The sequence below is a fragment of the Oncorhynchus mykiss genome, chromosome 4, assembly GCF_013265735.2.
Source record: "Oncorhynchus mykiss isolate Arlee chromosome 4, USDA_OmykA_1.1, whole genome shotgun sequence".
Lineage (NCBI taxonomy): Eukaryota > Metazoa > Chordata > Actinopteri > Salmoniformes > Salmonidae > Oncorhynchus > Oncorhynchus mykiss.
The window spans coordinates 42,683,055-42,699,737 of record NC_048568.1 but is presented as its reverse complement, the minus strand read 5'-3'; the positions used below and the strand labels follow the sequence as shown (position 1 = coordinate 42,699,737).

The 16,683-nt window shown below is 45.2% G+C and overlaps 1 protein-coding gene across 2 annotated transcripts in view; it reads left to right on the top strand.

Moving 5' to 3' along the window:
* The window catches only part of fndc4a (fibronectin type III domain containing 4a), a 77,884-nt gene that overhangs the window by 56,255 nt on the left and 4,946 nt on the right, over positions 1–16,683 (top strand). Inside the window, exons 4-5 of one of the 2 annotated variants that reach the window (XM_036976390.1) lie at positions 5,387–5,476; positions 10,855–10,988. In XM_036976390.1, the coding sequence (XP_036832285.1) occupies positions 5,387–5,476; positions 10,855–10,988 (224 nt within the window). The remainder of the gene's footprint in view (positions 1–5,386; positions 5,477–10,854; positions 10,989–16,683) is intronic. The other variant, XM_036976392.1, reaches the window with a different exon arrangement.

Below are 16,683 nucleotides of genomic sequence, written 5' to 3'. Positions count from 1 at the left end.
ATTCACCTAAAGACTCTCAGACCATGAGAAACAAGATTCTCTGGTCTGATGAAACCAAGATTGAACTCTTTGGCCTGAATGCCAAGCGTCACGTCTGGAGAAAACCTGGCACCGTCCCTACGGTGAAGCATGGTGGTGGCAGCATCATGCTGTGGTGATGTTTTTCAGCGGGGACTGGGAGACTAGTCAGGATAGAGGCAAAGATGAATGGCGCAAAGTACAGAGAGATTGATGATAAAAACCTGCTCCAGAGCGCTCGAGACCTCAGACTGGAGCGAACGTTCATCTTCCAACAGGACAACAAATGACACCGATTTTCCTACACTAGTAACTGGACGAGGAGTGGGACAAAATTCCAAAGGCCACAATCAACAGCCTGATCAACTCTTATGTGAAGGAGATGTGTCGCGCTGCATGAGGCAAATGGTGGTCACACCAGATACTGACTGGTTTTCCGGCCCACGTCCATACCTTTTTTTAAGGTACACTGTAGATACACAAAAGTATGTGGACACACCTTCAAATCAGTGGATTTGTCTATTTCAGCCACATCCGTTGCTGACAGGTGTATAAAATCGAGCACCCAGCTATGCAATCTCCATAGACAAACATTGGCAGTAGAATGGCCTTACTGAAGAGCTCAGTGACTATCAACGTGGCACCGTCATAGGATGCCACCTTTCTAACAAGTCAGTTCATCAAATTTCTGCCCTGCTAAAGCTGGCCCTTTTCAAATGTAAGTGCTGTTACTGTGAAGTGGAAACGTCTAGGAGCAACATCGGCTCAGCCGCAAAGTGGTAGGCCACACAAGCTCACAGAACGGGACCGTCGAGTGATGAAGCGAGTAGCTCGTAAAAATCGTCTGTCCACGGTTGCAACACTCGCTACCGAGTTCCAAACTGCCTCTGGAAGCAACGCCAGCACAGGGACTGTTCGTCGGGAGCTTCATAAAATGGGCTTCTGTCACGCCCTGATCTGTTTCACCAATCAGTGTGCTTGTCTCCACCCCCCCCAGGTGTCGCTCGTTTTCCCCATTATCCCCTGTGTACCTGTGTTTTCTGTTTGTCTGTTGCCAGTTTGTCTTGTTTGCCAGCGTTTGTCCTGTCAGCTCCTGTCTTTTCCCAGTCTCTCTTTTTTTCGCCCTCCTGGTTTTCACCCTTGCCTGTCCTGACCCTGAACCCGCACACCTGACTTGCCTGTCATCCTGTACCTTTGCCTCTGTTGCTGTTGCTGTAATAAACATTGTTACCTCGACACGGTCTGCATCTGGGTCTTACCTTATCCTGATAGGTTTCCATGGCAGAGCAGCTGCACACAAGCCTAAGATCACCATACGCATACGATCAAATGCCAAGCGTCGGCTGGAGAGGTGAGAGAGAGAGAGACAGAGAGAGAGACAGAGACAGAGACAGAGACAGAGAGAGAGACAGAGAGAGAGACAGAGAGAGAGAGACAGAGAGAGACAGAGAGACAGAGAGAGAGACAGAGAGAGAGACAGAGAGAGAGACAGAGAGAGAGAGAGAGAGAGAGACAGAGAGAGAGACTGAGAGAGAGAGACAGAGAGAGAGACAGAGAGAGACAGAGAGAGACAGAGAGAGAGACAGAGAGAGAGACAGAGAGATAGAGAGAGAGAGACAGAGAGAGAGACAGAGACAGAGACAGAGACAGAGAGAGAGAGAGAGAGACAGAGAGAGAGAGACAGAGAGAGAGAGACAGAGACAGAGACAGAGAGAGAGACAGAGACAGAGAGAGAGACAGAGACAGAGACAGAGTGAGAGACATACATTACATACAGAGTTCACTCCACAATGAACAGGGCCTGTATTTTAGTCTTACCTAATGAAGGCAGGAATTCCTACTTAAGTCATGCTAGTACGGTATCTGTCACCTGATTGGTCAGGTTTCCACTCTCACATTACTTCGATTGTATGTTTCGCTAACTGACCTGAGAGGCTCGCCGCCATTGAAACGAGTTCTCTGGAGTGAGGAATCACTCTTCACCATCTGGCAGTCCAACGGACAAATCTGGGTTTGGCGGATTCCAGGAGAATGCTACCTGCCCGAGTGCATAGTGCCAACGGTAAAGTTTGGTGGAGGAGGAATAATGGTCTGGGGCTGTTTTCCATAGTTCGGGCCCCTTAGTTCCAGTGAAGGGAAATCTTAACGTTACAGCATATGACATTCTAGACGGTTTTGGTGCTTCCAACTTTGTGGCATCAGTTTAGGGAAGGCCCTTTATTGTTTCAGCATGACAATACACCCGTGCACAAAGCAAGGTCCATAGAGAAATGTTTTTTTGAGATTGGTATTGAAGAACTTGACTGGCCTGCACAGAGCCCTGACGTCAACCCCATCGAACACCTTTGGGGTGAATTGGAACGCCGACTGCGAGCCAGACCTAATCACCCACAACATCAGTGCACCGACCTCACTAATACTCTTGTGGCTGAACCGAAGCAAGTCCCTGCAGCAATGTTCCAACATATAGTGGAAAGCCTTCCCAGAAGTGAGGAGGCTGTTATAGTAGCAAAGAGGGAACTAACTCCATATTTATATCCATGATTTTGGAATGAGATGTTCGACGAGCAGCTGTCCACGTACTTTTGTCCATGTCCATATATAGTGCACTACTTTTGACCAGAGCTCTATGGGCCCTGGTTAAATAGTAGTACACTATAAAGGGAATAGGGTGCCATATGGGATTCAAAAAAGAGAGTTTCTCTTTGCTCTCAGAACAGTCTTCAGGCCAGCTGGGAAATACACTGAGTGAAGTTTTAATATATTTTATTTACACAGTTTTCTAAAAGGGGATAAATCTGTCCCCGGATACACCAGCATCTCACATGGTACCCTATAGTACAGGAAATAGGATGCCATTTGAGACACATCTAAGTGTGGGGACTTACCCCTCAGGAACAGGAAACAGGAAACAGCAACTGTAACTATACAGTGTTCTATAAGGAGAGTAAATAAAGACTGTAGTTCAATTTTATTACTGCCTAGTAAATAAAGAGAGGCCTGTCTGTGCTGTCAAAACACGTCTGAGAAAAGAGGTTCCAAATTAGTGTGAAACTTCTAAATGTTCTGACTGCTGAGTCACTATCTAAAAAAAAACTTTCAGTCTGACAGCAGACAACCGTTACAGAGAGCAACGCGACACTGGCTGCTTCCCAACAAGCTATAGACAGACTCTCTGTGTGTGTGTGTGTGTGTGTGTGTGTGTGTGTGTGTGTGTGTGTGTGTGTGTGTGTGTGTGTGTGTGTGTGTGTGTGTGTGTGTGTGTGTGTGTGTGTGTGTGTGTGTGTGTGTGTGTGTGTGTGTGTCTGTCTGTTTTGAGCATATGTGATGTACACAAATGCACATTTCTTTAAAAAAAACAGCAGATAAACACAAATACACCTTGGCAGGTAAAAAAATATATATAAGATTGTTTAGTTTACATCAAATTAATGGTGCATTGATTGTCTACAACTGGACTGAAGAGATCTCTCAAGAATCGTTCCGGATGTAAATCGAATCATCACCATTAAACTAGAAAACTATCCTTGATGCAGGAGAGAGAGACTGAGAGAGAGAGAGAGAGTGACTGAGAGAGAGAGAGAGACTGAGAGAGAGAGACAGAGAGAGAGAGACAGAGAGAGAGACAGAGAGAGAGAGAGAGAGACAGAGAGAGACTGGGAGAGAGAGAGAGAGAGACTGAGAGAGACAGAGAGAGAGAGACGGAGAGAGAGAGAGAGAGCTGTGAATATCTAAAGACAATACCAACTTAGTGGCAGTCCATCAGGTGTATTGATTGTGTGTACAATTGCATCTGCTGAGTAGAAACTGGGGAGTGGTTGCATTGATTTTGTATCAGGACTTTAAAGTCTGTAGTCCAAACACATTATTTTTTACCCCATCAGCCCTTGCACTAGCCACTTTCCCTTGGGGAGGGGGGATCCCAGTCGAAATGGGATGCAGTTGATTATCGTCCTAAAGTAGAGCTCTGTTTCACTAACTTTCTCCCCTCGTTCCCCCGTGATATTTGTAGGGATGGTCACTTGTGCGGATGATATGACCCACAAGTCAATGCAAACTGTAGTCACATGTCATACGTCGGCGGCCACGAAGTGTCAAATGGAATCAACACTGCTGCATGATGATGCTAGCTTGCTAAAAGAAAAAAAATATATATATACAGTGCCTTGCGAAAGTATTCGGCCCCCTTGAACTTTGCAACCTTTTGCCACATTTCAGGTTTCAAACATAAAGATATAAAACTGTATTTTTTTGTGAAGAATCAACAACAAGTGGGACACAATCATGAAGTGGAACGACATTTATTGGATATTTCAAACTTTTTTAACAAACCAAAAATGGAAAAATTGGGCGTGCAAAATTATGGGGCTGACCAGCACTTCCTCTCCTCTGGGGCTGAATAGCACTTCCTCTCCTCTGAGGCTGACCAGCACTTCCTCTCCTCTGAGGCTGACCAGCACTTCCTCTCCTCTGGGGCTGACCAGCACTTCCTCTCCTCTGAGGCTGAATAGCACTTCCTCTCCTCTGAGGCTGAATAGCACTTCCTCTCCTCTGGGGCTGACCAGCACTTCCTCTCCTCTGGGGCTGACCAGCACTTCCTCTCACTTCTGACTGGTTCTGACTGGTACTGACTGGTTCTGACCAGGTCTGTTGTCAGGCTGGTTTGGTATTAACAGTGTCAGGGTAGTTTGGTATTAACAGGGTCTGTGGTCTGTACAGATACAGAGGTCCCATACTCCTCTCTTCACATTGGAATTCTTATCTTCATTTTGCCAAAACATTTTGCCAAAACATCATCCCTCATCCATCCCTCAGTAACTTCAAGCATAGACAAGGGATCAACCTGATGAACCAAACTACCCAGTAATCCCCTGATTTTTGCACATTTTTAAATCACATTTACATAAGTATTCAGACCATTTGCTCAGTACTCCAGGTGAAACTGGTTGAGAGAATGCCAAAAGTGTGCACAGCTGTCATCAAGGCAAAGGGTGGCTACTTTGAAGAATTTAAAAATCTAAAATATATTTTGATTTGTTCCCAAAAAAAATTGTTACTACTTTATTCCATATGTTTAATTTCATCGTGTTGATGTCTTCATTATCATTCTACAATGTAGAAAATAGTAAAAAAAAAAAAGAAAATAAAGAAAAACTCTTGAATGAGTGGGTGTTTCTTCTTCTGAATGATTGAGTATATTCTTCTTGTTTTTGGTGTGGTTTTTATATAATCCCTTTTGGGTTTCCAACCTCACCTGCTCACCATTTTAACAGTGCTTTTATCTGCTCTGTTCTGTCTTTCACTTGTTTTCTTTTGTGCCAAAAAAATATATAGAAAAAGGGTCTGTTGTCTCTGTCCGTCACTACAGATGACCCTGCAGTGGAAGGTCTGGACAAGTCACGGCAGCTCCAGACTGGAGAGGTGATCATCATTGTGGTCGTGCTGCTCATGTGGGCAGGTAAGGAAAAGGACAGGTCAGGAAAAGGACAGGGCAGGTAAGGAAAAGGACAGGGCAGGTAAGGAAAAGGACAGGGCAGGTAAGGAAAAGGACAGGGCAGGTAAGGAAAAGGACAGGACAGTTATGGAAAAAGACAGGTAAGGAAAAGGACAGGGCAGGTATGGAAAAGGACAGGGCAGGTAAGGAAAAGGACAGGACAGGTATGGAAAAGGACAGGTATGGAAAAGGACAGGTAAGGAAAAGGACAGGGCAGGTAAGGAAAAGGGCAGGTATGGAAAAGGACAGGTAAGGAAAAGGACAGGGCAGGTATGGAAAAGGACAGGACAGGTAAGGAAAAGGACAGGACAGGTATGGAAAAGGACAGGGCAGGTAAGGAAAAGGACAGGGCAGGTATGGAAAAGGACAGGTATGGAAAAGGACAGGTAAGGAAAAGGACAGGACAGGTAAGGAAAAGGACAGGACAGGTAAGGAAAAGGACAGGGCAGGTAAGGAAAAGGACAGGGCAGGTAAGGAAAAGGACAGGACAGGTATGGAAAAGGACAGGGCAGGTAAGGAAAAGGACAGGGCAGGTAAGGAAAAGGACAGGTAAGGAAAAGGACAGGGCAGGTAAGGAAAAGGACAGGGCAGGTAAGGAAAATGACAGGGCAGGTAAGGAAAAGGACAGGTAAGGAAAAGGACAGGTAAGGAAAAGGACAGGGCAGGTAAGGAAAAGGACAGGGCAGGTAAGGAAAAGGACAGGGCAGGTAAGGAAATGGACAGGTAAGGAAAAGGACACGGCAGGTAATGACTTTGCATGCTACCAATAATTTAGAAGCTCGTTATTGCAGATTGGATGGGTGAGTGTTCAGATGTCCAAGGATGCTGTTTCCACTACACATTTAGATTTTATTCATTCAGCAGACAACTATGTCTCTGTCAATCAATCAATCAATCAATCAATCAGCCAGTCAACTATGTCTCTGTCAATCAATCAATCCATGAATCAATCAGCCAGTCAACTATGTCTCTGTCAATCAATCAATCCATGAATCAATCAGCCAGTCAACTATGTCTCTGTCAATCAATCAATCAATCAATCAGCCAGTCAACTATGTCTCTGTCAATCAATAAATCAATCAATCAATCAGCCAGTCAACTATGTCTCTGTCAATCAATCAATCCATGAATCAATCAGCCAGTCAACTATGTCTCTGTCAATCAATCAATCCATGAATCAATCAGCCAGTCAACTATGTCTCTGTCAATCAATCAATCAATCAATCAGCCAGTCAACTATGTCTCTGTCAATCAATAAATCAATCAATCAATCAGCCAGTCAACTATGTCTCTGTCAATCAATCAATCCATGAATCAATCAGCCAGTCAACTATGTCTCTGTCAATCAATCAATCCATGAATCAATCAGCCAGTCAACTATGTCTCTGTCAATCAATCAATCCATGAATCAATCAGCCAGTCAACTATGTATCTGTCAATCAATCAATCCATGAATCAATCAGCCAGTCAACTATGTCTCTGTCAATCAATCAATCCATGAATCAATCAGCCAGTCAACTATGTCTCTGTCAATCAATCAATCCATGAATCAATCAGCCAGTCAACTATGTCTCTGTCAATCAATCAATCCATGAATCAATCAGCCAGTCAACTATGTCTCTGTCAATCAATCAATCCATGAATCAATCAGCCAGTCAACTATGTCTCTGTCAATCAATCAATCCATGAATCAATCAGCCAGTCAACTATGTCTCTGTCAATCAATCAATCCATGAATCAATCAGCCAGTCAACTATGTCCCTGTCAATCAATCAATCCATGAATCAATCAGCCAGTCAACTATGTCTCTGTCAATCAATCAATCCATGAATCAATCAGCCAGTCAACTATGTCTCTGTCAATCAATCAATCCATGAATCAATCAGCCAGTCAACTATGTCTCTGTCAATCAATCAATCCATGAATCAATCAGCCAGTCAACTATGTCTCTGTCAATCAATCAATCCATGAATCAATCAGCCAGTCAACTATGTCTCTGTCAATCAATCAATCCATGAATCAATCAGCCAGTCAACTATGTCTCTGTCAATCAATCAACCCATGAATCAATCAGCCAGTCGACTACAGCACTGATTTCAAGCTCATCGTTAATTTTGACAGAATCACACAAAAGCTGGGTGATATAAATCGTAAAATTATTTTCCTATCGGCTTTAAAATGAACAAGAATGGCTCAGTTTTCAAAATATCTTCTCCCCTACTGTCACGTCAAATCAACATCACACTTCTCTCTCTAGTCCCTGATGTTCAACCCCAGTAATGACTAGACATGGCCTTAAGCCTCTGAGGTCTAAGACTGAGTGAGGTGTGAGACGCAACCAGGCCTGACAGGCTGTTATACCCCGGGGACCTGCAGGAACAACCAGGCCTGACAGGCTGTTATACCCCGGGGACCTGCATGGACAACCAGGCCTGACAGGCTGTTATACCCCAGGGACCTGCAGGAACAACCAGGCCTGACAGGCTGTTATACCCCAGGGACCTGCAGGAACAACCAGGCCTGACAGGCTGTTATACCCCAGGGACCTGCAGGAACAACCAGGCCTGACAGGCTGTTATACCCCAGGGACCTGCAGGAACAACCAGGCCTGACAGGCTGTTATACCCCGGGGACCTGCATGGACAACCAGGCCTGACAGGCTGTTATACCCCAGGGACCTGCGGGAACAACCAGGCTGTTACACCCCAGGGACCTGCAGGAACAACCAGGCCTGACAGGCTGTTACACCCCAGGGACCTGCAGGAACAACCAGGCCTGACAGGCTGTTATACCCCAGGGACCTGCAGGAACAACTAGGCCTGACAGGCTGTTACACCCCAGGGACCTGCAGGAACAACCAGGCCTGACAGGCTGTTATAACCCTGGGACCTGCAGGAACAACCAGGCCTGACAGGCTGTTACACCCCAGGGACCTGCAGGAACAACCAGGCCTGACAGGCTGTTATACCCCAGGGACCTGCAGGAACAACCAGGCCTGACAGGCTGTTATACCCCAGGGACCTGCGGGAACAACCAGGCCTGACAGTTGCCTAATATAAACTATTATAGTGTATATGCCAGGAGCATTCAAATATTACCTTAGGAGGTCCAGACTACTGCTGCTTTTCTGTTCTACCTGATCATTAGTTGCACCCACCTGGTGTCCCAGGTCTAAATCAGTGCCTGATTAGAGGGGAATCACCCACCTGGTGACCCAGGTCTAAATCAGTCCCTGATTAGAGGGGAATCACCCACCTGGTGTCCCAGGTCTAAATCAGTCCCTGATTAGAGGGGAATCACCGACCTGGTGTCCCAGGTCTAAATCAGCCCCTGATTAGAGGGGAATCACCCACCTGGTGTCCCAGGTCTAAATCAGTCCCTGATTAGAGGGGAATCACCCACCTGGTGTCCCAGGTCTAAATCAGCCCCTGATTAGAGGGGAATAATGGGGGGGGAAAGCAGTGAAACTGGCTCCAGGTCCAGATTTTTATTTGAGGGATAAACGCTATTATATATGCACCCAACTAACATTCTCATCCAGAGGACCAAACAGGCAGATCACCCAACTAACATTCTCATCCAGAGGACCAAACAGGCAGATCACCCAGTTAACATTCTCATCCAGAGGACCAAACAGGCAGATCACCCAGCTAACATTCTAATCCAGAGGACCAAACAGGCAGATCACCCAGCTAACATTCTCATCCAGAGGACCAAACAGGCAGATCACCCAACTAACATTCTCATCCAGAGGACCAAACAGGCAGATCACCCAACTAACATTCTCATCCAGAGGACCAAACAGGCAGATCACCCAGTTAACATTCTCATCCAGAGGACCAAACAGGCAGATCACCCAGCTAACATTCTAATCCAGAGGACCAAACAGGCAGATCACCCAGCTAACATTCTCATCCAGAGGACCAAACAGGCAGATCACCCAACTAACATTCTCATCCAGAGGACCAAACAGGCAGATCACCCAACTAACATTCTCATCCAGAGGACCAAACAGGCAGATCACCCAGCTAACATTCTCATCCAGAGAACCAAACAGGCAGATCACCCAGCTAACATTCTCATCCAGAGGACCAAACAGGCAGATCACCCAGCTAACATTCTCATCCAGAGGACCAAACAGGCAGATCACCCAGTTTAAAGGGATATTGTCTATCCATCCACTGAGACTTTTATTGGAGGACCAACTCCTGTTGAGGGCCTAATGAACGGGCCTACCAACTCCTGTTGAGGGCCTAATGAACGGGCCTACCAAAGCCTGTTGAGGGCCTAATGAACGGGCCTACCAACTCCTGTTGAGGGCCTAATGAACGGGCCTACCAACTCCTGTTGAGGGCCTAATGAACGGGCCTACCAACTCCTGTTGAGGGCCTAATGAACGGGCCTACCAACTCCTGTTGAGGGCCCAATATAGCTCAACGGGCCTACCAACTCCTGTTGAGGGCCCAATGAACGGGCCTACCAACTCCTGTTGAGGGCCCAATATAGCTCAACGGGCCTACCAACTCCTGTTGAGGGCCCAATGAACGGGCCTACCAACTCCTGTTGAGGGCCTAATGTAGCTCAACGGGCCTACCAACTCCTGTTGAGGGCCCAATGTAGCTCAACGGGCTGTGTAGTTATTACAAAACAAACGTCTCTATTGCTTTCTCTATTGCCTTCTCTATTGCCTTCTCTATTGCCTTCTCTATTGCCTTCTCTATTGCCTTCTCTATTGCCTTCTCTATTGCCTTCTCTATTGCCTTCTCTATTGCCTTCTCTATTGCCTTCTCTATTGCCTTCTCTATTGCCTTCTCTATTGCCTTCTCTATTGCCTTCTCTATTGCCTTCTCTATTGCCTTACCTGCAGCAGCACCCCGAACTAACCCATCCAGATGCTGCAGGTGTATTACTCCATTAAGGTCCACTCTAACAGCCAGCAAACACACAAAGGGAAAGTATACCGATGGTGCTGTATGACAACAAGAAGAAGACATTGACTTCCTTCCAAATGGCACCCTATTCCCTATATAACGCACTACTTTTGACCAGAGTCCTATTGGTCCTGGACAAAAGTAGTGCACTAGTGAGTATGGTGCCATTGCCTTCACAACCATTGGGTAGATATAATTATCTTCCCTGCTCAAAGATAAAGACACCACCATTGTCACCACCATCGTCACTACCATCGTCACGCCATACCCCCCCAGGGAATGATCCACGTCCCCTCTACTATGTCTCCACTACTAGTTACATGAGATGGTGGTGACAGGACTGTGAGTGACCAATGACATTATGTTAATCCCCATCTCTCGTCTCTCTACCCCCCCCCCCCCCCCCTGCAGCTGTCATTGCCCTGTTCTGTCGGCAGTACGACATCATCAAGGACAACGACTCAAGTACCGGTAAAGACAAGGTAAAGCCGTCGTCGTTGGCGAGCACGCCAGAACACTGCTCCGGAGGACTGCTGAGGAATAAGGTAAATTGATTAATGAATTAAGCAATTAATTAATCAATCAATCAACAGCACAGGACTGCTACGGAGAAAGGTCGGCAAGGTCAACCAGAGGGCATTCACTCAGACCATGGGATACATTTTGTAGGTTGCACAATCAACTACAGGAGGACTGCTAATGAGCAAGGAACATGGTTAATGGTCAACTTATTAGCCATTAAGTCAAGTACCCTTACTGTAACAGTAAGCAATTACTCTGGTCGTAGTCATTGTAAAATAACTATACTATAGTACTTGTAATATAATTGCAATTTAATTGCACTATAGTAATTATAATATAATATTAATATACATTTACTATAGTAATAGTAATGTAATTGTACTATAGTAATTGTAATGTAATTGTACTATAGTAATTGTAATATAATTGTACTATAGTAATAGTAATATAATTGTACTATAGTAATAGTAATGTAATTGTACTATAGTAATAGTAATGTAATTGTACTATAGTAATTGTAATATAATTGTACTATAGTAATAGTAATGTAATTGTACTATAGTAATTGTAATATAATTGTACTATAGTAATAGTAATATAATTGTACTATAGTAATAGTAATGTAATTGTACTATAGTAATTGTAATATAATTGTACTATAGTAATAGTAATGTAATTGTACTATAGTAATTGTAATATAATTGTACTATAGTAATAGTAATATAATTGTACTATAGTAATAGTAATGTAATTGTACTATAGTAATTGTAATATAATTGTACTATAGTAATTGTAATATAATTGTACTATAGTGTAATAGTAGGCGCCACATTGTATACCTGATGATGTATTCATGTACTTGCATCAAATATCACGTTCAGAAGCAGTCACATACTGTACATCAACACCTGCAATCTCTACAGCTCCACCACGTTACACCCGGACTGCTTCCATATATCACTCCACCATGTTACACCCTGACTGCATCCACATATCACTCCACCACGTTACACCCTGACTGCATCCACATATCACTCCACCACCTGACTGCTTCCACATATCACTCCACCACGTTACACCCGGACTGCATCCACAGATCACTCCACCACGTTACACCCTGACTGCATCCACATATCACTCCACCACCTGACTGCTTCCACATATCACTCCACCACCTGACTGCATCCACATATCACTCCACCACCTGACTACATCCACATATCACTCCACCACCTGACTGCTTCCACATATCACTCCACCACCTGACTGCTTCCACATATCACTCCACCACCTGACTGCTTCCACATATCACTCCACCACCTGACTGCTTCCACATATCACTCCACCACGTTACACCCTGACTGCTTCCACATATCACTCCACCACCTGACTGCATCCACATATCACTCCACCACCTGACTGCTTCCACATATCACTCCACCACCTGACTGCTTCCACATATCACTCCACCACCTGACTGCTTCCACATATCACTCCACCACCTGACTGCTTCCACATATCACTCCACCACCTGACTGCTTCCACATATCACTCCACCACCTGACTGCTTCCACATATCACTCCACCACCTGACTGCATCCACATATCACTCCACCACCTGACTACATCCACATATCACTCCACCACCTGACTGCATCCACATACCACTCCACCACGTTACACCCTGACTGCATCCACATATCACTCCACCACGTTACACCCTGACTGCATCCACATATCACTCCACCACGTTACACCCTGACTGCATCCACATATCACTCCACCACCTGACTGCATCCACATATCACTCCACCACCTGACTGCTTCCACATATCACTCCACCACCTGACTGCTTCCACATATCACTCCACCACCTGACTGCTTCCACATATCACTCCACCACCTGACTGCTTCCACATATCACTCCACCACCTGACTGCTTCCACATATCACTCCACCACGTTACACCCTGACTGCTGGGCTGAATCATAGACTCTCCACTCTCCACTCAGAGGAACCCATTTCTGTTGCTGCCCTCTCAGTAACCTCTATAGTGGTGTCCATTTCAGCCTTGAAACCTAAGTATATCCCAGCACTCCATTTCAACTGTAAACTTCTCTGTGTGTGTGTGTGTGTTCCATTTAAAGGGAAAGATGGGATACCTAGTCAGTTGTACAACTGAATGCCTTCAACTGAGGGGGGGGGGGGGGGGGGGGGGGGGCTGCCTTATTCGACACCCGCGTCTTCGTCGCCCGGGGAACAATGGGATAACTGCCTTGTTCAGGTGAACAGTGGGTTAACTGCCTTGCTCTCAGGGGAACAGTGGGTTAACTGCCTTGCTCTCAGGGGAACAGTGGGTTAACTGCCTTGCTCAGGGGAACAGTGGGTTAACTGCCTTGCTCAGGGGAACAGTGGGTTAACTGCCTTGCTTAGCGGAACAGTGGGTTAACTGCCTGGCCCTCAGGGGGCCAAAACGACCGATTTTTACCTTTGTCAGCTCGGGGATTCGATCCAGCAACCACTAGCTCTAACCACTAGTTTACCTGTGACCTTCTCTGTGAAAGATTCCCCTGTCGTCTAACAACCCTGACAGTGACATACCACGTTATGTTCACAGGCAGCCGCTCGTCACCATGGCAACCTGTACTGTTGAACTATAGGAATGTACAGAACGTCCCAATGTCACATCCCTTTCCATCTCGCAGCTGTTGTCGTCAAACTGAAAAATATATTTAAAAAATAGATATATTTTTTAAAACATACATCCTAATTTCCATATGTCAACGATGACGCCTACATTGGGTGTTAAAATGGTGGATTGTTGTAGCAGCGTCTTTATGTGGAGGGCTGCAGCAGAGAGGTGAAGCAGAAACAGACAGTCCCCTGCTATGAAAAATACACGCAACTGGGATCTGCTTGGCAAACGGGGACAGAGAGAGAGTGTGTGTGTGTGTGAGGGGGGTGGAACACTGAATAACACTCGGTAATGGACAACAGGTTTAGGATTTGTCCCATATGGCACCCTATTCCATATATAGTGCACTATATTTGACCGGGCTATTTTGAACAATGTCCTATGAGCTCTGGTTAAAAAAAAAACTAGTGCACTAAATAGGGAATAGATGTTTATTTTCTGCCTTTTATAGGGAACATGCGAAAACCTTTGAGAGCTTGGTGGTATTGAAGCCATCCGCCAGTCAATGAGATGGGGTCATCTTCATTATAATGTTCAGTAGGGAGATATTGAAGCTCTCTCTTTCCTGTTGGAAGATTCTCAGGGGTAATCGTCTTCAGTGTCCTGGCTCATCCTCCTCTTCCTCTTGTCGTTAAGAGTCTAATGGGGAAAGGGTTTCTGATGAGGTCCGTGATGAAAGCTTTAATTAGCTTTAACCGGTAGAATTGCTGAGTATGTTGCTGAGCATATTTAATCGATGTGAAACGGCTCGCTAGTTAGCGGTGGTGCGCGCTAATAGCGTTTCAATCGGTGACGTCACACGATCTGAGACCTTGAAGTAGTGGTTCCCCTTTGCTCTGCAAGGGCCGTGGCTTTTGTGGCGCTGATGGGTAACGATGCTTCGAGGATGTCTGTTGTCGTTGTGTGCAGAGGGTCCCTGGTTCGGGGCGAGGAGAGGGGACGGAAGCTATACTGTTACACCTATGTTTTTGCCAGTAATTTGATTCTATGTATTCTTCAATCACAGCTGTTTTTTGGCCTGCTGTTCCTTCGGGGTTTTTTATTCGTGCATTTCGGTACTGTTTTAGTGTTCTGGGTCTCTTCGTTTTTGGTTGGATAGGTTTCTAAATTTCTTTCTTAGGTTTTTTCACTCTTCATCAAACCATTTCTCATTGCTGTTAATTTTCTTAGGTTTTCTGCTTGATTTTGTATTTATTTGCTATGTTAGCTGATATGTCAAATATACTGTTCAGGCTTTCTACTAAGTGAACACCTTCACTATTGCAGGGAAACATTTTGCAGAGGAAGTTGTCTCTGAGGGATTGGATTTGTTTTTTTTTGTCCAATTATTCTTTGGTCGGCTTCTACACTATCTTCCTTCCATCGATAGCATGTTTTAATAGCATGCAGTTTGTTGGGCTTTGATGCCTCATGGTTGAGTATTGTTCTGTTCAAGTAGGCTGTGATTTTGCTGTGATCTGATAGGGGTGTCAGTGACTGTGAACTCTCTGAGAGACTCTGGGTTGAGGTCAGTGATAGAGTAGTCTACAAGGGATGAGTTGTTGGTGTACCTACCGCAGGAAGCCCCTCAAAGCATACCATTGACTATGTACAGATCCAGCATGCGACAGCTCTGTTTTTGTTGGTTATGTTGTCGTAGTTGAATTCTGTCATCTCCAAGTACATTCGGAAAGTATTCAGACCCCTTGACTTTTTCCACATTTTCTAAAATTGATTAAATTGTTTTTTTTCCCTCATCAAACTATACACACAATACCCCATAATGACAAATGTATAAAAAATGTATTTAAAAGAAAATAACATTTACATAAGTATTCAGACAATTTACACAATACTTTGTTGAAGCACCTTTGGCAGCGATTACTGCCTCGAGTCTTCTTGGGTATGATGCTACAAGCTTGGCACACCTGTATTTGAATGGGGAGCATCGCTGCGTAGCTATTTTCAGGTCTCTCCAGAGATGTTCGATCGGGTTCAAGTCCGGGCTCTGGCTGGGCCACTCAAGGACCGAGACTTGTCCCAAAGTCACTCATGCGTTGTCTTGGCTATGTGCTTAGGGTTATTGTCCTGTTAAAAGGTGAAACTTCACCCCAGTCTGATGTCCTGAACGCTCAAGGATCTTTCTTTGCATGGCTCCGTTCATCTTTCCCTCAAACCTGACTAGTCTCCCAGTCCCTGCTGCTGAAAAACATCATGATGCTGCCACCACCATGCTTCACCGAAGGGATGGTGCCAAGTTTCCTCCAGACATGACGCTTGGCGTTCTGGCCAAAGAGGTCAATCTTTGTTTCATCAGACCAGAGAATCTTGTTTCTCAAGGTCTGAGTCCTTTAGGTGCCTTTTGGCAAACTCCGAGTGGGCTGTCATGTGCCTTTTACTGAGGAGTGGCTTCCGTCTGGCCACTCTTAGCATAAGGGCCTGATTGGTGGAATGCTACAGAGATGGTTGTCCTTCTGGAAGATTCTCCCATCTCCACAGAGGAACTCTGGAGCTCTGAGTGACCAAGGCCCTTATCCCTCGATTGCTCAGTTTGGCCGGACGGCCAGCTCTAAGAAGAGTCTTGGTGGTTTCAAACAACTTCCATTTAGGCATGATGGAGGCCACTGTGTTCTTGGTGAAACTTCAATGCTGCAGAGATTTTTTGGTACCCTTCCCCAGATCTGTGCCTCGACACAATTCTGTCTCAGAGCTCTACGGACAATTTCTTTGACCTCATGGCTTTGTTTTTGCTCTGACTTGAACTGCCAACTGTGGAGCCTTATATAGACAGGTGTGTGCCTTTCCAAACCATGTCAGATCAATTGAATTTACCACACCTGGACTCCAATCAAGTTGTAGAAACATTTCAAGGATGATCAATGGAAACAGGTTGAACCGGAGCTCAATTTTGAGTCTCATAACAAAGGGTCTGAATACTTATGTAAATAATGTATTTCTGTTTTTTAATACATTTGTAAAAGTTTCTCAAAACATGTTTTTGCTTAGTCATTATGAAGTATTGTGTGTAGATTGATGAGGAAATG